Genomic DNA, 18,383 nt, shown 5'->3' with positions numbered 1-18,383 from the left:
AGCCATAGTTTCCAGCTGGGGCCAAGCTGATACTTTGACCACCTTCCTGATGGCCCCTGAGTTTCCGCCTTTCTCCTCCTCCCTCCAGCTGTAACTGCAGACACCCTCACCCTCGCCAGAGCCACCCCTGAGGCCCTGAGGCCCCACTGAGTGAGTCTTCGGGGCTGGGGCCAGGCCTGCGTTGTTGCCAGGGCAGGTAACTGTCGGGAACTCTGAAACCCTGGAACTTCTGACATAAAGTGCACGCTCCGGTGTGTCTCTATGACCCCATACGTGTGATGGACAAATCTGCGGTCCAGAGAGCGACACTGACTCGGAGAACATGGCTGTGTCCCATTTACCCACTGAAAGGAGCCGGACCTGCCCATCCTACCATGATCAGGTCACCGCCCAGTCATAACCTCTCCGGTGCTGCGATAGGCCGCACGCTTGGTGGTCCCGCCTCCACAAGTATTTATAGAGCATCCCGACCCCACCCCCTTGTCAGAGCTGCCGTAGGCGCCTGCTCTTGGAGGGAGATGCCACACTAGGTGGGACAGAGCATTTAAAGCAGGAAAAAAAACCTAGTGCCCTGGCTGCTTTAGCTCAGTGGATAGAGCGTCGGCCCGTGGACTGACGGGCACTTACCTCAGCTGCAGGCTTGATACCCTGCATGTGCGGGAGGCAATCAATTGATCTCTCTCTCTCTCTCTCTCTCATCAATGTTTTTTTCCCCTCTCTCTCTGTCTCTCCCCTTCCCTTCCATTCTCTCTAAAAAAAAGCGGGGGGCGGGGGGGGGGGAAGAGTGGGATATCCTCGGGTGAGGATTAACAACAAAAAATCCTAGACAGTATGGATGGAGTGCAGGGATTAAAATAGAGGGGGTGACAGGTGACGCCACTACAGAGAAAATTAGGGAACTTCCAGCCCAGAGCCCGTGGAAGCCTGTGTTGCGGCACGTTCTGGGCCTGTATTAAAACGTGGTTTAAGCTGCTGTTGGACAAGCGTGGGAGAGTCTGGGAGGCGGTTCCGTTAACGGAGGCGACAGCTCTAGGGTGGGGGGTGGGGGTGAGGGGCCTGGGGTGTGCCTGGAAGGTGTTGTCCCTGGGACCCAGGGGCAGGCTGGGCACAGAGCACCCACGGTGACCTGAGGTTTTGGTCTGAGTAGCCAGGTGGCAGTGGCCCCTGAGATGGGGACGCAGGGGTGGGGGGGTGGGCCTCAGAGCACCAGCACGTTTGGTTTTCAGCAAGTCTTTACACTTTGTCAAACATTAAAATGAACCAGCCCACCCCTGCAGCGGGAGAGGCGGCGGCTGCCCCTCCCAGGACAGCCCGAGGGACTGCTCTGCCCGCCTGCCCTCCACCGCTGCTCCGCGGGCATCGCCGGCCCGGGCAGAGCTGGCGTTTGTAGGGTTCTGTTAGGATATGTACTGCCGTTTGAGGCAAACCTGCCCCTAGATCTATCCAACAAAAGGTCTTTGTCAGAACCTGGTACTTCTGGAGGCCTGTTCTGTTCTTTACTTCCTCTTTTCACCTGCGCTGCCGGACCCTCGCCTAATTCTGCCCCAACTCCGCTGCATGGCCTCAGACACGGTGCTGAGCCTGGTCAGGGACACGGCCAGGAGGCCTTGCTCGTGCCTGTCCGGTGCGTGGGCACGGTCGTGCGGGAGGGGCTCCCATCAGCTCCCATCTGCCCGGCCTCCTCCTCTGGGCAGAGCTGGAGAAGAGGCCGCCTTTCAGGCCCGGTTCACCCACCTTTGGGATAGAGTCGCCGGGAGGAGCTGGCAGAAACGCTGGTGTCCAGGCCACACCCCAGGCACCTTAAATCCCAGTGGAGGGGGCTGGAGAGGTAGGGGCCGGGGATTCACGCTCTGTCACTCTGTCCCAGGCAGGCCTGTGCACCTGAGACTAGCAGGAGGGGTGGGGCAGGCCCGAGGCCCCAGGTATTGATGCTGAAACTGAACTGGCCAGAGAAGCCAGTTCCTGTTTGAGCTGATGCCCCAGGACAGCCAGGCTCCTTCCCAGCCACTGAGAGCCAGCTGCAGTGAGGCCCCCGTGAGCAGGGAGAGGAAGGCACAGATGGAGACCCTCTGTAGGCCGCTGTTGCTCTGGGGGAGGGGTAACGGAGTAGTTGCTAACAGATTTCGAATTGGGTAATGATGTCAACGATTGGTCGTGATCTGAGTGCTGTGCATGGGTGGTTCCAGTGCTGACTGTGGCCCGGCCAGGGAGGGTCTGTCCAGGCCTGGGAGGGGAGGGCTGCCCAGGCCTGGGGAAGCATCCCAGATCTCAAACCATCTCTCTCCTCCTCCACGGGGAACAGGTGTGTATAGTTACGCACGCGCTCAGGTTCAGCTGCGCTTTGGCCAACACAGTGACTAGGTTCCTATTATAATCATTACTAATAATGATGCAAAAAATCAGTCTGTGCTGTTTAAAGAGTGATTTGGAACATGAGTGTTTAATGAGTCATGAGTTGGGGAGGATTTATTCTCCATCTGATGCTTTTTGTAGGAAAGAAGTGAGCACCATTATCCTGCTTATGTTTAAGGAGGTTTTAATTTAAGAATCCCAAAGAAGCCAGATTTGTTTTAAAAGAGACGCCGAGGTACGAGCCCCAGTCCCTCCCACAGCCTGGCGAAGGCCCCCGGGTGACATTCCCTTTGGGGCCCAGCCATGGAGAGAGGGGCTGGGGAGGTTTGGCCTGACACACAACTGATCACTGGTTGGCTTCCAAGCAGCCCTGCTCTAGGGCGGGAGGAGGGGCCGGAGTGCAGGCAGGTGCTCTGTGCAGACGGAGCCTGGCACCTGGCCTGGGGCCTGGGAGAGCTGTGGCCAGAGTCCTGCCTTTGCTGTGAGCAGCGCAGTTCAGTGTAGATGACCTGTGAGCTCCTGACATGCCCATCCTCTTAGGAGCTGTCCTGCGCAGGCAGGCACTGAGGTGACAAGGAGCCCAGCGGAGAGGGTGTTGAGTGCCTCCTCCTGGCCTGGGCCGCCCCCTGCCAGCCAACCTTGGGTCTGAGAGAAGGGGCAACTCCACAAAGTTACACTGAAGACCCTTTGGGCCGGTGGTGCCCGGGAGAGAATCAATCAAACGGGCCCATCCCCCAGCCGCTGCGAGCAGGAGGCCCCTCGGGGAGTGCTGCCTGATGCCCAGGGGCTCCCAGCGCAGCCACCCACACAGATGGGGGGAGGGAACAGCTGCGCCTCACAAAGAGCCTCCAGGCTCCTTTAAATCGGAACACATTTGATCCAACCCATATTGATCTTCCTCCCCGTGGGGAACGCTGGGGAAGTGCGGCTGGAAGGTTCTGGGACAAGCTAGGGAATGTTGTCTTCGATGGTTCTAGTTTAGTCAATTTAAACAACTTCTTATGGTTACCTGTCACATCTGGAAATAGATTTATATTCTCTCTCTCATAAAAAAATGACTTTTTAAGGTCTTGAAGATCGGCTGAATGTTCGTTTTCTGGGGATCTTTCACCTCAGTAGTTAACAGGCCAAATGGGCTGGGGTGCGGACAGGGAGTGCAGTGACAGAAGGTGCAGACGCACCGTCACTCCTGGGAGACGTGGGGCACGCAGCTCTGTTTCTCCGTCCGGCTTGTGAGCCATTTCCACGGTCTGCACCGTCCTGTCAGGCTGAAGCCGCGTCCACAGTGCAGCCGCGGTCCCTGGGGCAGGGGGCAGGCACGTCCTGAGGCCAGTGTCGCTCTCCTGCCACCCTCTGCTCTCGGCCTGCGGAAACGCCGCCCTACTGCAGACTGGTCACCGTGACCCCGCCCGGTCCCCTTCCCATCACACGCCATCCCCTGGACCCAGCTTCCATGTGGCCGCGTGAGGGCCAGGCAGTCCCCTTAACCCTGATGGAGGGGGTCAGCCTCCAGGAGCCCATCTCTGCACCGCCCTGTGGAGACAGAGTCGGCCCCGGGAAGTGGGGCCTCCTGAGAGGAGGGTCGGGGTGAAGAGGAGGCCGAGGCTTTGCTTCACAGTCTGTGGAAGGGCTTCCTCCCCCGAGAGCGAGGGAGCGGGTGCCACGTCCAGCTCCACGTGGCCCACAGGCTCCAAAAGGGGCAGCGGGGTTCCCAGAGCACCAGCAGTTTGTCTCCGAGTTCTGCTTTTCCCATAAACAGTTGTTATCAAAAATCTCTGCCTGTGTGTTAAGCCAAATCCCAGAGTAGTTGGTAGTCCTGTTGGCAGCACCCCTGGGACAGAGGAGGCTGGGACCTGGGGGGCCCCAGGGTGGAGCGCAGGACTTCCTCCCCAGGTAGCTCGACCCCGGGGTGCAGGCCCCTCCCTCTGGGCCTGGCTGGCCCTGGAGGGGACTTCATAGGTTGTTCCCGTGACATTGGATGGGGGTGCTGGGCGCTGTGGCTGTAGGGACGAAGGGCTAGTAAAATCGCTGCTTGGGAGCCTCTGCTCTGGACCAGGGACCTTGTGTACAGGAATCCCCACAGCCACCTGCAGACTCTGCCCCAGGGCAGACGTGGCACCAGCTCACAGAGGTCAAAGGCCACGTTCACTCGGCTCAAGGGGCAGAGCGGGGACTTGGCCTGTCCGTGCTCAGTCCCTGCGCTGCCTCCTCGGACCCCGGGTCCAGGAAGCAGGTCAGGCCGGCTGCTTCTCCTTTCAGTACCTTCAAAATCCCGCGAGCTGACTCACCGTTTCCACCCACCCGACTGGGCCCCATCTCATTCAGTCAGAAACAGGGGCCAGGCACTTCCAGGAGGCCTCGGGTGCATTGGGGGTCACAGTGTCTCGGGTGCCTCGACAGTGAAGGAACACGCTGCCCAGGGCCTCCTGCAGAAGGTGGGAGCCCTGCCACCACCGAGGTGCCACCACTCCGGCTAGCGTGGCTCACCCTGTGTTCTCTCAACAGCAAATGAAGCTGGTGGCCGAGAACCTGAAGGAAGAAGGCGGGAAGGAGAAAGAAGGCAACCTGAACTAGCAGAGGGGCACCCAAGTGGCTGAGCGGCTCCAAACCCAGATCCAAGGCTCGGCCAGAGGAAGCAGCTCCCCGTGGCAGCACCCACTCCTCCCAACACAGTGTCCCAGCTCAGGGCCGTGAAGAGGGCGGCTGGGACCCAGCTCCTGGCAGCTCCCCCCATCACCCCCCGCTCCCCCCCTCCCCAGGTTTCTGCCCAGCCCCACACTCCATTCCACACACTGCACTCCACCCGCTGCCCTGAGCCTCTCGTGTGGACCAACCACCAGCTCTCCATGGGGCCCCTCAGAGACAGTCAACCCCCACCCCCACCCCACCACCCAGGGATCCGTGGGGCAGGGTGGCGGCCCGGGTGCGAGCCGTGCTGAAGGGGGCTCTGCCCAGCCTCAGTTCAGAGCGAGGGGTGGACAAGAGGCAGGGTTTCCAATTCCCGACAACTCTACCTCTTTCCTGGTTCTATTTTGCAACATGTTAAGACACTTTATCAGCAGAAGCAATAGTATCAGCTATTAAAAGCACCTCTCTGGCTCCTACTTCCACGCGTGGACTGCGATGGCCCCCGGGGTCCTGGGAGGAGCTTGGGGGCAGGTTCGTCAAGGTGAAGCCTGAGTGGGGAGGCTGAGCGTGTAGCTGGGCACCTGGTGCCACTTCCAAAGCTCGGGTGGTTCTCGGGAGGCCCTGCTGCCCTGGGAGCCTGGCAAGGGCTGCGGGGGCTGCTTCCATGCACAGGGCACCAGGTGGAGAGCCAGCGGCCACACCTGGCTCCTGGTGTGGCTGATGCCTGCGGAGGAGGGACCTTACCCAGGGGTGCTGCACCCCCCCAGCCGTGCCATGGGGCTGGACCGCTCTCAGGCACAGTGTGGGTCACCGTGGTCTGGCCCTCCGGACACAAGGCAGCGACTGGAGTCCGCTGCTCCCCGCCTGTGGTCCAGGCTCGAGGACCACCTGCAAGGGAGGGCCTGGCTTCCTTTCTCTGCCAGCTGTGCACACTCTGCCTGTGAAACAGCCCCCCCTTTACCCACCTCCCCCTCCTCCTGCCCCCCGGCACATGTCCCTCACAGCTGGGACACTGGGCCGTGGGCATTTCCACTCAGGTGCCTCGGCCACTGGGGAAGGCGGATGAGCAGGGGGAAATGAGGGCTTCAGTCTAGACCCGTCCCCTCCCTCAGGGCCGGCCCCCCGAGTCCCTCCACATCAGGATGGGGGTGGCCTCAGCCGTCAAGCACCATGTTTTTGGGAGCCGGCCCCCGTCTGCCACTCTTGGCTGCCCAGCTGGTCCTGCCAGGCCTCTGCGCTTGCCAGCATGTCTGCCTCTGCTTGGTCTGAGGCATCAAGGCCCATGTACGCGTTCAGTGGTTGGTTGCGGCTTAAGGAATGCTTTCTAGAACATTATTGTGATTTAAACCAGCACGTGGTCCCCGCCACTCCGGTCCTGAGCCAGGAGCTTCCTCGCATCCCAGCCTGGGCGCCTCAGACCCAGCTCACTGTCTCCCCCAGTCACATGAGCACAGTGGGTGTGGGGCAGTGGGTTCCCGATGTGAACCCCATCGGCTGATCTTCCTGCCCATTCACATGGGTGTTTCTGTCGCCCTCCCTCCCACTCTCTCTCTAAAAATCAGTGGAAAAATCAGGCCTGTGCCTATTGGAGACTGGGGGTTGGGGGTGGGGTTGCCCCCCTCCAGGGTCAGCAGACCTGGACCCACCCAGCTCTGCCCCTCCTGCCTGGGCCTCAGCACTCCCAGGTGTCACCGGCGATGGCAATGGGTAGGGCGGAGCCTGACACTTAGCTCGTATCCCCTTCCTGAGGAAGCTCACAGGCTCACTGTGGGAGGGAGGCCGTGATTTCCGTGACCTTGTTGGCGACATGGGTGCCACAGGCTCAAGGGAAACTGCCATCAAACCTCCTCCACATCTTGTAGTCACGAGGCCACACACCAATGGCCACACTGCGGGGAGCACCTCTTCCCCAGCGTGAGGCCAGGGTGGGGGGTGGAGAGGGACGGCATCGTCCCGGAGGGCTCCACAGTCCAGTCAATAGGACCACGGGGCGTGGAGCAGCGAGGGGCGCCTTGGCTCCTCCCACCCCCGCTCCTGAGCACCTGCCACAGCGAGATGCCACCCCCTCGAGGGGCGGGACACAGAAGAAACGGAATGGGACGCCGTTCTATTGCTGAACACCAATATGCCACTTTATTGTTTGGATTTTCTCCCACTTGTCACAGACCTGTCCATGTTCACATGGCGAGGAAAATCAACCCGCAGTGGACGCAAATAACCAATCAGTTGATCATTCTGTATATGCTTCACACACACCAGCGCTTACGTGGTAGAAATACCTTTAATTTGATTCAGTCTCACGGCTATTCTTAAAGTCGGTGTCAAGATTGTCACATCTTTAAATACAGATAGAATTGTCAGAAGTACATATTTTATATATATATATATATATACACACATATGTATATATATACACACACATACAGAAAAATACAAGACTAATTGTCCACAATATTTAATTTACACACTACTGTAACTCTATGCAACTTCTGAAGACAGGTTAAGGGGTACAAGAAACTGTTTAGAGCAAGTAAGTAGTTTGGTCCAATATTATCTTAATGTAATGGTTATTCGCTCCCTCTCTTTTATGGGACAACATACTATGACATACAACACATGCACAGTCATTCACTTAGGAACAAAGGAGTCAGACACCACTCAGACTAACATCTGTCTACCCAGAGGGCCAACCAACCACACACAACTAATAAGGCTATAATACAGCTATGCAGCATAAATGGTCAACACTGCTGATCCTAGAGTGAGCACCATATATACATCTGAATATAAAAAACACAACGAAAACCGAACACATACGGGTTCAAATGTGCCATTCCAAGGCTATACATAATCACAGGAAAAAGTATTTACATTGCTTGGAAAACAGCTGCAACAAAGAGTTTTATTGCCAATGCCCTTTATAAACTTCTCTCCTATGTTTAATACAGATGTTACGCTCACTGTCTATGTGAACCACACATCTTATTTCTGGCCCTTTATAAGATCCCTGCTCAAGAATTTCAAGCAAATGTGTTCTATGGCTTCACCCACACACCTATTCTCATAGCTTTCAATTATAAATATCACACTGAACTAGAGCTATAGCTTAAAACACATCTAGCTTAGGTCTAGAAAGTAAAAGAAGTATTTGAAGTATCATCTTTACTTAGTCTAGTAAGTATACAGTGAAATTCAGAGCTCTGAGTAAAACAGATGGGTACTAACGTAGCAAGTTCAGTGTACACGTGGAGGCATTGCCCAATGGCATGCCGTCCCCTGGGGCTCCGCCACTGTGTGGACCAGACACCTCACTGGAGGCTGATGAGCGTGGGAAGGCCCGGGCCCAGCCGCATCCTATCACCAATGCGGCTAAGCATCTAAGACCCCTCGGGGCACAGCATAGAAAAGTAGCATCTGGCCCCTTCCGCAATCAGCAATGTGCAATACACTGTGCCTACAGATAAAATTTGTCTCGGAAGATGATTATCTGGTCAAAAGGAGTCTGTACAGGAATAGTTTAAAGCAAGAGTTCTTGATTATTGTTTTGGCAGGAAGGCAAAGTGAAAAATATTTCCAGCAAAAAAAACAAAACTGAAGCAGGTTTTGTTTGTTGATTGTGTGGATTCTACCCTTTTATGTGTATTTTTTGATTAGCCAATTGTCATAGCTAATTGAGCTAAAGAATATAAAATGGAAGTAACAAAAGAGACAACCTAATTACCAAACTCGTAAGAATCAATCCATGTGTATATATATGTGTTTATATATGTTTTGTTCAATGACCGGGTTTGACTTTGCCCGCCTCTGAGTGCACTTTGCCTCCACGTTAGGCCCTACGTTTCTTCTATCTACATGGTTCTGAAGGAAACCCTGGGCTGTGCCCTGCGGGAAGGCGTTTACACGAGCGTCATTTTGTTCTGTTACACAGACACACTCTATAAGTAGAGTTAAGACATCATCAGTTCACACATTACAAAATAAGATTGTCTGCTTGTCATTTACCACTACAGGGGAAGCTGCCTTATAAATCTAAGTACTTTATCTCACCTATTACAAAACAAGAAAATCTTTTTCAGTTAATTTTTAAGAGCCCAAACTTTTTTCACACTATAGCTTAAGACAAACAGGTGTGGGTCTGTTGAAATCTCGGTTTAAGGTTCTAGTGCAGACGTTGGCTGTACTCTGTCCCGCGCAGCCTCGGAAAGCTGGCGGGCACGTCCGCGGGCTCCAGGCCTGTCGGCATCTCACCGTTATTGCTTTGGTTCTGTATCGGACACCAGAGTGTGCCCCAGAGCACGGAGTCTCCGTGTAACAAGGTCAGGACAGGAATTTAGATTTTTCAACAAGGAAATACAAGCATGTTTTCTCTGTCTAGGTTAAGTGCGGAACATCAAATTTCTAAGTGCTCCATTTATATTAGGTTCCAAATATACATTTTAATTTAATCCTGATCATCCACACTAAAATTCTGAATGTAAAAGTGACACACGAGATTGACTTTTCGGCTGGAACAGAAAAGCAGTGTCTAGCAGCAGCATGCACAAGGACCATGCATTGTCACAGCGCCAGGCGAACGAAGGGAAGCGTAATAAATAACTGCCCGCTGAGAGGGTAAAACCGAGAGCAAACAGTGAAGGGAGCCGGTCTTCACTGCTTTGAGCAGGAAGCGTGCGCGTGGCCAGGCGGCCACTGTCAGATGACGTGGCAGCAGGTGGCCTGGCTGGAGGCACACAGCAGCCCCTCCTTGGGGTTCCGCTGGATGTTCACAGAGATGGTCTTTTCGCACAGAGGTAGCTGGAGCACGTTGTTTTTCAGGTTCCTGCTCTGTATCCGTTCTAGCTCAGTGGTGCTGTCCGCCACGTGGTCGGAGAAGAACTTGAGGCTGCCCACCACGGGGGCCTGGCCCAGGTTGCCCGCGGAGCTGATGCACATCTTCCACGTGGACTTCTCCTGGACCTTGACACTGGAGAAGGACAGGCCGTGCTGCGGGTCAAGAATGTACTTGGTGCCCCCGCGGAGCTGAGAGCCCAGGCAGAGGCCCATGAGTTTGAGGCTCTGCACCAGCTCCCCGGCGCTGCGCGAGGCCAGCTGCGTGGAGTTGGCGGGGCCGGCGCAGCGGCGGGTGCTGCCCGAGGTGCCCCCTGGGGTTCCCCCTGAGCCGCCCGAGGGGCTGCCCCCACCCGCGTTGTTCTCGCTGGGGCTGGCCTTGTCCGCCCCGCCGCTGCTGTTGCTGGGCTTGCTCTGGCCCCCGCCGTCGCCCTCGCTGCCCGGCGGCCCCTCGCTGCTGTCCCGGCGGTGCCAGGAGTAGGTGAAGCCGCTGTCTTTATCGAGCCGCCGGCGGCTCTCCGAGTCGTCGTCGCTGGTCTCCGAACTGCTGCAGCTGGAGCCTCGGCCCTGGCTTTTCCTCCGGTGGTAGCGTTTGTGAACCGTCCCCGGGGAGGCGATGTTCATCTTTAACCTGCTCAGCTTGGGAGGCAGGTTCTCATCCATGTCGAACTCGTCGTCGGACTCCCCTTCCTCGAAGATCTGGTTCAGCACCGGGGCGCTCTTCCTCGAGGTCAGCCGGTTGGTCACCGAGGGCTTCCGGCGCAGGACCACTTGCGTGGAGAGGGACATGGGTTTCTTGTCCTCCTCATCCTCCTCTTCGTCTTCCTCCACCCGGAACAGACACTTCCGCCCACTGGCCGCGGGCTTCAAGCTCGCCGGCGGCACCGCGGACAATGCCGGCCCCGCCAACTCGGGGAGGTCGTCTTTCTTGGCCGTGTCACACAGGCCTTTGCTCCGGTGGCCATTGAGGACACTGTCGGCGGCCCGCGCAGGAGCCGGAGGGACGGTCGCGTGGGACAGGGGCGTGGCGGTGAGGTCATCCTCCAGGTCCTGGGGCACGTCGATTTTGGTGGGCCACGACTGCCTGTGGAGCAGATGGGAAAGGACACCCATGTAATCACATGCAGACTCTGCTGAAGGACATGAGACACAACTTACTGGGACAAACCTGCACACTTAGAAGAAAAGGAACGGCAGCCATGCAAGCTCATGCCACCCCGTGATGGTCAGCAAGGACACCTGAAGGGCACGTGGTTCTGAAGGCAGCTCAGTCTGTGCTCGTGGCCAGAAAACGTCGTCCCAGCTGTCAGAAAAGGGTTTGCCGGGGCGCCTCTCCTCTACAACAGTGTATGCCCCAAGAAAAGCATTTTTTAAAAGCACACGGGAGTCACCACCAAAGCAAAACCTGAACACCACACACCCTGTCCCTCTGGGCCTTAGGTCGCAGCCTGTGATGGTGTGTTGCTAAGAAGATTCACCTGAAATTTCCAGTCCTCCTTTTTGTAAAAGTCTGGTATTTACAAAAATAAATGGAAATAGTTGAATAGATTTAACATGAGAATGTTGGAGAGAAGAGTCAGTGAATGCTGGTATATATCATCTCCTCACCAATTAAAAAAATGCAACCAGCAAAATAGAAATACTTCTATGTCCAATGCTCAGGAAGAGTACTGGACAGCAAACCCACTATGACGTAAACTCTGATTTTATCCCCCATCTGGAGTCACTCAAGTAACGAGAACCCTGCTTGGTAGCTAAAGAGAAAGACTTTGGAAAATGAGGTCTCTGGCTTGTTTTGAATAAACATCTTGGAATTCTCAGCTGTCCTCCCTGCCCAGGGACCAGCAGATGCCAGACACGTTTACAACAGCCACTTCCACACGATGACATCTTCATTTCACACCAGTTATGTTATCCTAGAAATAACACCTAATTAAATCTATAGCTTGGTAAAACTCATAGGCATTTACAACAGATATCCTTCCCCCAACTCAGAGCCGTATCACGTTCCCTCGAGGGTAGAGAGCCATTTGCTATCGTCACTGCGTGGTAGTTTATAGAAGCTGAGTGTTCGATGTTTTTGAGGTCAAGCAGTGTCTCTGGACAAGTCGTCTGTCCTCCACCAACACCACTGCGCCCCCTCCCGGTGAGCCTCGAGGTCCCACAGAGCAGAGCCGCACACACTGTGCTTTCAGGCTGAGCAGCCACCAGAACATCACCCCACGACCACGGGGGAGCCCATGGCGGGGTACTGACTTGCCAGAGCAGCAGCCGGTCCATTCGAGAAGGATGGGGAGGGGCACAGCCTGATAAAGGCTCTTCTCTCCTCCCCTCCCACCCCCGGAAACAGGATGAGTGCAGGCTACAGCTGTAGCGGTCAGGCTGACCATAGGCATCCTCAGCTACAGAGCCAAGTCAGGCCCAGGGTTTGGACACTGAAGTCACAGTGACGTAAAGAGAAGGCGAGGAAGCAGACACAGGAGGAAGACAGGCCTGCAGGGCGTCTCCGCTCCAGAATCCCCAGGAGGGTAAAGGAAAACTGTGGGAGGCTCTGATACTTCTTTATAGCTGCTATTGGCTTTGCCATTTCCAGAAGTAAAACCAATTTAACTCAGTTACTGTTTGATCACTTTTAGATTGAGCTCTGTTCTGTCTCACTGAACAGACAACAGCTCAAATCCAAATACCCCTTCTCCAAAAGGACTGGGTGGCTCCCGACCTGGTGGCCCAGCTACTCGGAGGCTGTGCTTTCCCACCAGAGGGCTCAGCAGGACGAGCTGGCCCACCCTCTCCGTGTCACTCTCCTGCTCTGTCTCATGCCCGGAGTCCCCTGGCTCCCTGGGCCCAGGCTTCTTCCAAGCCGACACCTGACAGCGTGCCTAGTTTCCATTACAGAAGAATGTGTGCAGGACACGGAGTTCCTACACTCGGTTTCCAGCTCAGACTTCTCACTCTTTCTTCTTCAGCCACCAGCACTGCTTTCTTCTCTCTCCTCTGTCGCTCCAGCCCAAGCAACAACCTAGCATGGCAAGTGACTGCAGGGAATTTAACCCCAACGGTTTCCCTCCTCTTTTTAAATAATAAGTAAATATTCACACACATATAATCATTCATTGTTGGATGTACGAGTAGAGAATTATTCAGAATTGGGAGCGTCCTTTGGTTTTTGAATCACTACAGGTCCAGGGGTTACTTTATCTGGATATGAATTCTAATAAATTTCCTAATGATGGTGTAAAAGGTAACCCTTCCTACGCTCTGATTTTAAGCGGAAAGCTAGCATGGCAGGAGAACAGGAAACTGGGGAGGAGGATGGAGAGTTCAGGAAGGAGGGAGGAAAGGAGAGACAGGGTGGTGATAGTCCTACCAGAGGCAGCAACAGGGAGCCGGGCCGGATGCACCCCACAGGCCCTAACTCATCTGGCCCTCACCGCACCCCAGGAGGCAGGCAGGGTGCTTCCTCCCACTTCACAGGCCGACTCAGCAGCTGAGTCATAGGTTAAGTGACCTCCCCAGGTCATCAGCCAATAAATCAACTGGCTAATCTGACTGTCAAATCCCTGAAATCCTGAGACAACATCACGGGCCCAGAAATGCCCTGTTATTTTTAAAAGTTATTTCAAATAACTGAGGGAAAACTGGCCTTGTTCCTGGAATAAAAGAATAAAGAAAATAACTTATTAATACATGTCAGACCTGGAAGAGTTTAATGAAAATAAACTACAGACACGCTGGCTTGAGACCGTCTCCAAACATGTTCCCGGCCAAGCCAGCAGCCGCAGCCCCGAGCCCAGGAGCCCACGGCATCCTTGGTGACGCAGGGTCCCAGCCCCCACGCGTGTGGAGAGCCCCCATCGCTGTTCACAATCTTGCCCCGGAGTTAGGAAGCATTAAGCAAGCAAACAAACAACGTTCACTATTTCAAAACGTTAACTTACTAAAATCAGTGAAGATTTTTTCTCACCTAAACTGGGCCTTGATGTTGCTGGGGCTGGCAGACCTGGTTTGGATTTCTTTCTCTTGCTTCTCCCTCAGGATCCGTTCGGCGAGCAGGAAGTACGTGGCCGTGATGTGGTTGTACCTGTTGGTCTCCAGGGCTCTGGAGAAACAGGGAGAGTGCAGAGACCTCAGTAGCAGATTTTTACAAGCAGAACTGATGCTTTTAAAGTACAGTCCAAGCAAATGGATCCAATGCTCAGACTCTTTAAAATTAAGAAAGATCACAAATAAGAAAAACAACAACTAGTATTTAGATTACTCTTGCAACTCTAAAAAAAACTGCATAAAAATATTCAGTTAGTAACAAAAATCCAAAATGCTGATGGCATGTGGGCTAGATGTCAGGTTTAGGTGCATAAAAGGAAATGAGGCTTCGAGAATGTACACATTATCCAAACTTTACTCTGTGTCGAAGTGTTTGTTTTCGTTGAGCTGGCTTACTTGCTGCCATCAGAAGTATAAAGTGGGTTCTATGAATGTGTGCTGAAACACACTGTACCAATTGTACCATTGTACATTTGTACCAATCACAAAAATCAGGGAGTTTTTACTCTTACACTCTCCTGGCATTTATTGGAATTTTACATATAAATGCATTATCATTAATGTAACCGAGAGCCTGTCATTAGCATCTTCTTTGTCAATGTTTTCACTCATTCATTTCAAAACTGATGCTCTGAGAACCGAGTGCAGCCACCGGAGCTGGGGAGCTGCTGGGGGTGTTTGGCCCTCCGAGGCGGCCCTGCCTGCTCCCCTGCAGCTGGCCTTCCAGGCAACAGCAGGAGCAGGTGACAGGGGCCCACCAGGCCCAGAACTATGCAGCCAGGCTTTTCGGGAACTTTCTGTCGTTAGTGAAAATGCACAATGAACACTAGGAAAGAAGCAACATGGGGATCACTTTTCACCACGTGTACCTGGGCCACAGCTTAACAGGGGTGGGCGGGCAGGCCTAGGACAGACTCCAAAGTAAGAGCCCACAAGAGCCAACACATTCGAGTCTCTGATGCAGAGTCACCCACAGAGGAGGGCTCACGCTGCTCACGCTGTGGGCGCAGGAAGACCGAGACTGCCTGGAAGGGCGGCTCAGGCGTCCAGAGCCCCGCTTCCCTCCGGCGCATGCTCACTGGTGGACGGGCACATGGAACCTCCTGAACATTCGATGAGCGCTCCTTCTGGGTTTATGACTGAATTTATGTGAGGTAAATAGCTCTGTGACACCACGGCAGCTATTTACTTATTTAAGCTGAGAACATTAAGACAATCTAGGAGACAAAAATAGCCTTCTATCTACTCAAAAACGAACAATCATTTTCTATGCACTACTAAAGTGCGTGTCCTTGGCAAGCCACTCTTTCCATCGTACCAGCTGTTCCAATGGGTTAAATAACGTCTGACTTTTCCTTTGTGGAAGTGTTTCATATTCTAAAGCTAGGACCTCCTATAGAAATGAATCAATGCTAAAGCAAAGCACATCTTTATATTATCCTTGATTCTAAACTGCTCAGGTTATTTTAAAAAGTTAGGTGATTTCTAAGCCCCTTAGGTTCTGAAGTCCTTCTGTGCTGTTCAAGGACTTAGTTAATAACTTGTGGGTCTTGTGGGTTCCAGGTGGTGGCAGCAGGGGCTCTTCAGGACCGGAGAGCAAGTATTTCAGATGTTGAGGGTCATGTAGTCTCTCAGATACGCTGCTGTAGCACATGCACCGTGGACAAAACATAAATGAATGGGCACGGCTGTGGTCCACTAACACTCTACTTACATAAATGCATGACTGGCCCCCACATGCCAACCCCTGACTTAGGGGACTTGAGATGCTGCCCCATTCTCCCTGCGCACTGTGGGAACCAGTGAGGGACATGGGAATGAAGAGAATACTGCTATGGGCAAGGCACATACGGGGATACAAAGCAGGCTGTACCCCAGGAGGAAGGGAGAAAGGCCACAGTGCTCAATGACACGCCCCTTGGTCACTAGTACAAAAATAAACAAAATACAACAAAACCTAAGAACCAGGACCAGGGCAGGGAACTGTAGAGATAAATGGCATGACCCTGTCAGCTGGGTCTCTAGCCATCACACAGTGCCACAGGCCCTGGCAATACAGAGAGAGAGCCAGTTCCAAGCATCCGAACCCATGGCCCCGACAGGTGAGTGATAACATACTCGACAATGGCATCTCGATCCGCTATGTCCCCGAGCACCATGCGCTGAATGATGCTGTTGTGCTCCTCCTCTGAGAGGTTCTTGTAGGACACCAGGGGGATGTTATACTTGGTGGCTGGCGAAGGGTCCACACCCTGAAGCCAAGGATGGTTTTCAATCTCTTCTAAAGAGGCCCTTCTCTTGGGATCCCTCTGTAGCATCCGGGTGATCAGGCTGGAAAGGGAAGTAAGTCCATTGTTCAAACAAAGGTAGTTCTTTGAAAAAGACTAATAAGATAAAAAACAACAGGCAAGATTGCACAAGACAAAAAATAAGAGAAGGCAACAGGTGTCAATATTAGAATGAAAAAGGGCAACACCCCCACTAATCTATAGACTTTAAAAATGTAATCAGAGGGTATTATGAATACTTGAGACCAATAAATCTGAAAATGTAGATAAAATGAATAAGTTCCTGGCACTATCCCTTCAGGGAGCACGCCCTTGCCATTCCCTTCTCTCTCTCCTTCCCCCAAGGCTCGTATGCCCTAACCTCTAAGGGCCCATAATATTTTTGCTATGGTCAATAAATTCGTGCTTGCTTTTCCATTAAAAAAAAAAAATGAGTTCCCTGAAAAACACAACTTGCAAAACTGACACAGGAGAAAGTAGAAAACTGAGTGGTCCTATGATTATTAAAGATAATTCCTCTTGGAGGGAGACACAGAGGCTTCTAAGTTACTAGAACCTTTCCATTTCTTAAGCTGGATAACAGGTACAGAGGTGTTCATTTTATTACAGACACATTTTAAACATTCTTGTGAATAACATATTTCAATATAAAAATAAGTTTTTGAGTAGAGGCTGTGGAGATACTTCTTGAATTACAAACATTTAACATGCACACAGCATATATCCTGCTTCCTGGGGCAGAGAAGAATCACAGTAAGGGCATAAACATCGCCATCATCAACATTCATATCAGGTGCTTCCTATGTGCTGAGGGCTGAGCTAAGAACTTTTATAGACATTAATTCATTTCATTTCACAATAACCCAAAAGGTGGGTTCTATTATTCTCACATCATTAGTAAAGGGAGAACTTAGTATTTGAATCCAGAGAGTTTGAACACCTAAGTTCTTAACGATCCCCCACATGGCCTAAGATGGGGCTCCGCCTGGAGAAAGGATTCTTCAAACTCAGATTTCCTTCTAGTCCCCCCCGCCACCAGTTACAGCTGACATTCGATACTATAATAGTTTCAGGGGTACAGCATAGTGATTAGACATTTCTATATCACAAAGTGATCCCCCCAGAAGTCTACTTCCCATCTGGCAACATACATGGTTACCAGCTGAATCTGTTACGACAGCAAAGTCCTGTAAGTGGTAGCTATACTCTCAGCCAAGCTCATTTCAAAGCATCACCCACAACATCAATGAAATCCTGAACTTCCAACAGTTCCTTTATTCCACTATATTTCTGACTACACATATCCGAGTGCTGTGTGGTACTTTAAATCCAAAACAATCAACTTGAGTGTATTTTTGGTTGGCTTCCCATAGTCACATGAACCAAAACAGAGCTCTTTAGTTAACTGGGGGGAGGGGTGTGGGAATAAAATTATGAGCCACACTATATAAATCCTAAAATGGTGTGTTGATTGTCTATTTCAGAAATGCCCTAACTCTTCTCTGGAACTTAAAATAATTCCAGGTGGTCGTCCTCGTTGCTGATGCAAACAGAGAAGAGTAATTCTCGCGGTAATGTCTCATTTCAAGCAAAGTAACCCCCTCTCCTGGAGACTGAAACAGCACGTAATGAGCTTCTTGAAAACTGGCATATTTAAGCAAGACAGTAATACACTCTGTATCTAATATTACATTTCAAATCATATTCTGGGGTTAACTCCCCAAAACACACTTATCAAGAGCAGAAATATTAAGTTCAAGAAATGAAATAAGCACACACTTTTTTTTTACTTACTCTTTACACTCTTTAGACACATGGGATGGGACCGTGTATTTACAATCCATGATCATTGTCAATGTTTCACTGTCATTGGCCTCTTGAAAGGGTGGCTGCCCGCACACCAACATGAAAAGGATCACTCCCAGACTCCATATATCTACGAATCAAAGACACACTGCTAAATATTGTACTAGTCAGAAAACTAAAAACACTTCGTTAAAGGAGACTAACAATATTATTTTATTTTGAACAGTCAAAAGCACTTATATCTCAAAGTAAAAAAGTCTAGGGAAGAAAGGTTAAGCCCCAGTAAGATAGAGATGGAATCTGTTTTGTTCACCGTTTAATTCACTCAAGGCCCAAGCAAGTGCCAGGCACATGGTGAATGGTCAATAAATGTTGACTGAAGAGATGAATTAATTCATTTGTTAATGACAAGAACAACTCGAAAGTGTCTATCAAGGT

The 18,383-nt window shown here is 52.2% G+C and overlaps 2 protein-coding genes across 10 annotated transcripts in view; one reads left to right on the top strand and one right to left on the bottom strand.

Annotated features, from left to right (window-relative positions):
• Positions 1–5,456, top strand: part of ANO10 (anoctamin 10) — a 90,600-nt gene extending 85,144 nt beyond the window's left edge. For both annotated transcript variants that reach the window (XM_014466023.2, XM_014466020.2), the window contains one exon: positions 4,858–5,456. In XM_014466023.2, coding sequence (XP_014321509.1) covers positions 4,858–4,926 — 69 coding nt within the window. In that variant the 3' untranslated portion in view covers positions 4,927–5,456. The remainder of the gene's footprint in view (positions 1–4,857) is intronic.
• Positions 5,457–7,088: 1,632 nt separating this feature from the next.
• Positions 7,089–18,383, bottom strand: part of SNRK (SNF related kinase) — a 38,887-nt gene continuing 27,592 nt past the window's right edge. For all 8 annotated transcript variants that reach the window (XM_023764177.1, XM_006100608.3, XM_023764175.1 and 5 more), the window contains 4 exons: positions 17,934–18,075; positions 15,970–16,182; positions 13,772–13,906; positions 7,089–10,891 (listed from right to left, as the gene is read on the bottom strand). In XM_023764177.1, the coding sequence (XP_023619945.1) occupies positions 9,673–10,891; positions 13,772–13,906; positions 15,970–16,182; positions 17,934–18,075 (1,709 nt within the window). In that variant the 3' untranslated portion in view covers positions 7,089–9,672. The remainder of the gene's footprint in view (positions 10,892–13,771; positions 13,907–15,969; positions 16,183–17,933; positions 18,076–18,383) is intronic.

Source organism: Myotis lucifugus, unplaced genomic scaffold, assembly GCF_000147115.1.
Source record: "Myotis lucifugus unplaced genomic scaffold, Myoluc2.0 scaffold_319, whole genome shotgun sequence".
Taxonomy (NCBI): Eukaryota; Metazoa; Chordata; class Mammalia; order Chiroptera; family Vespertilionidae; genus Myotis; species Myotis lucifugus.
Note: the sequence above shows the minus strand (reverse complement) of the source record. Positions and strands in the feature narration are given on the sequence as shown.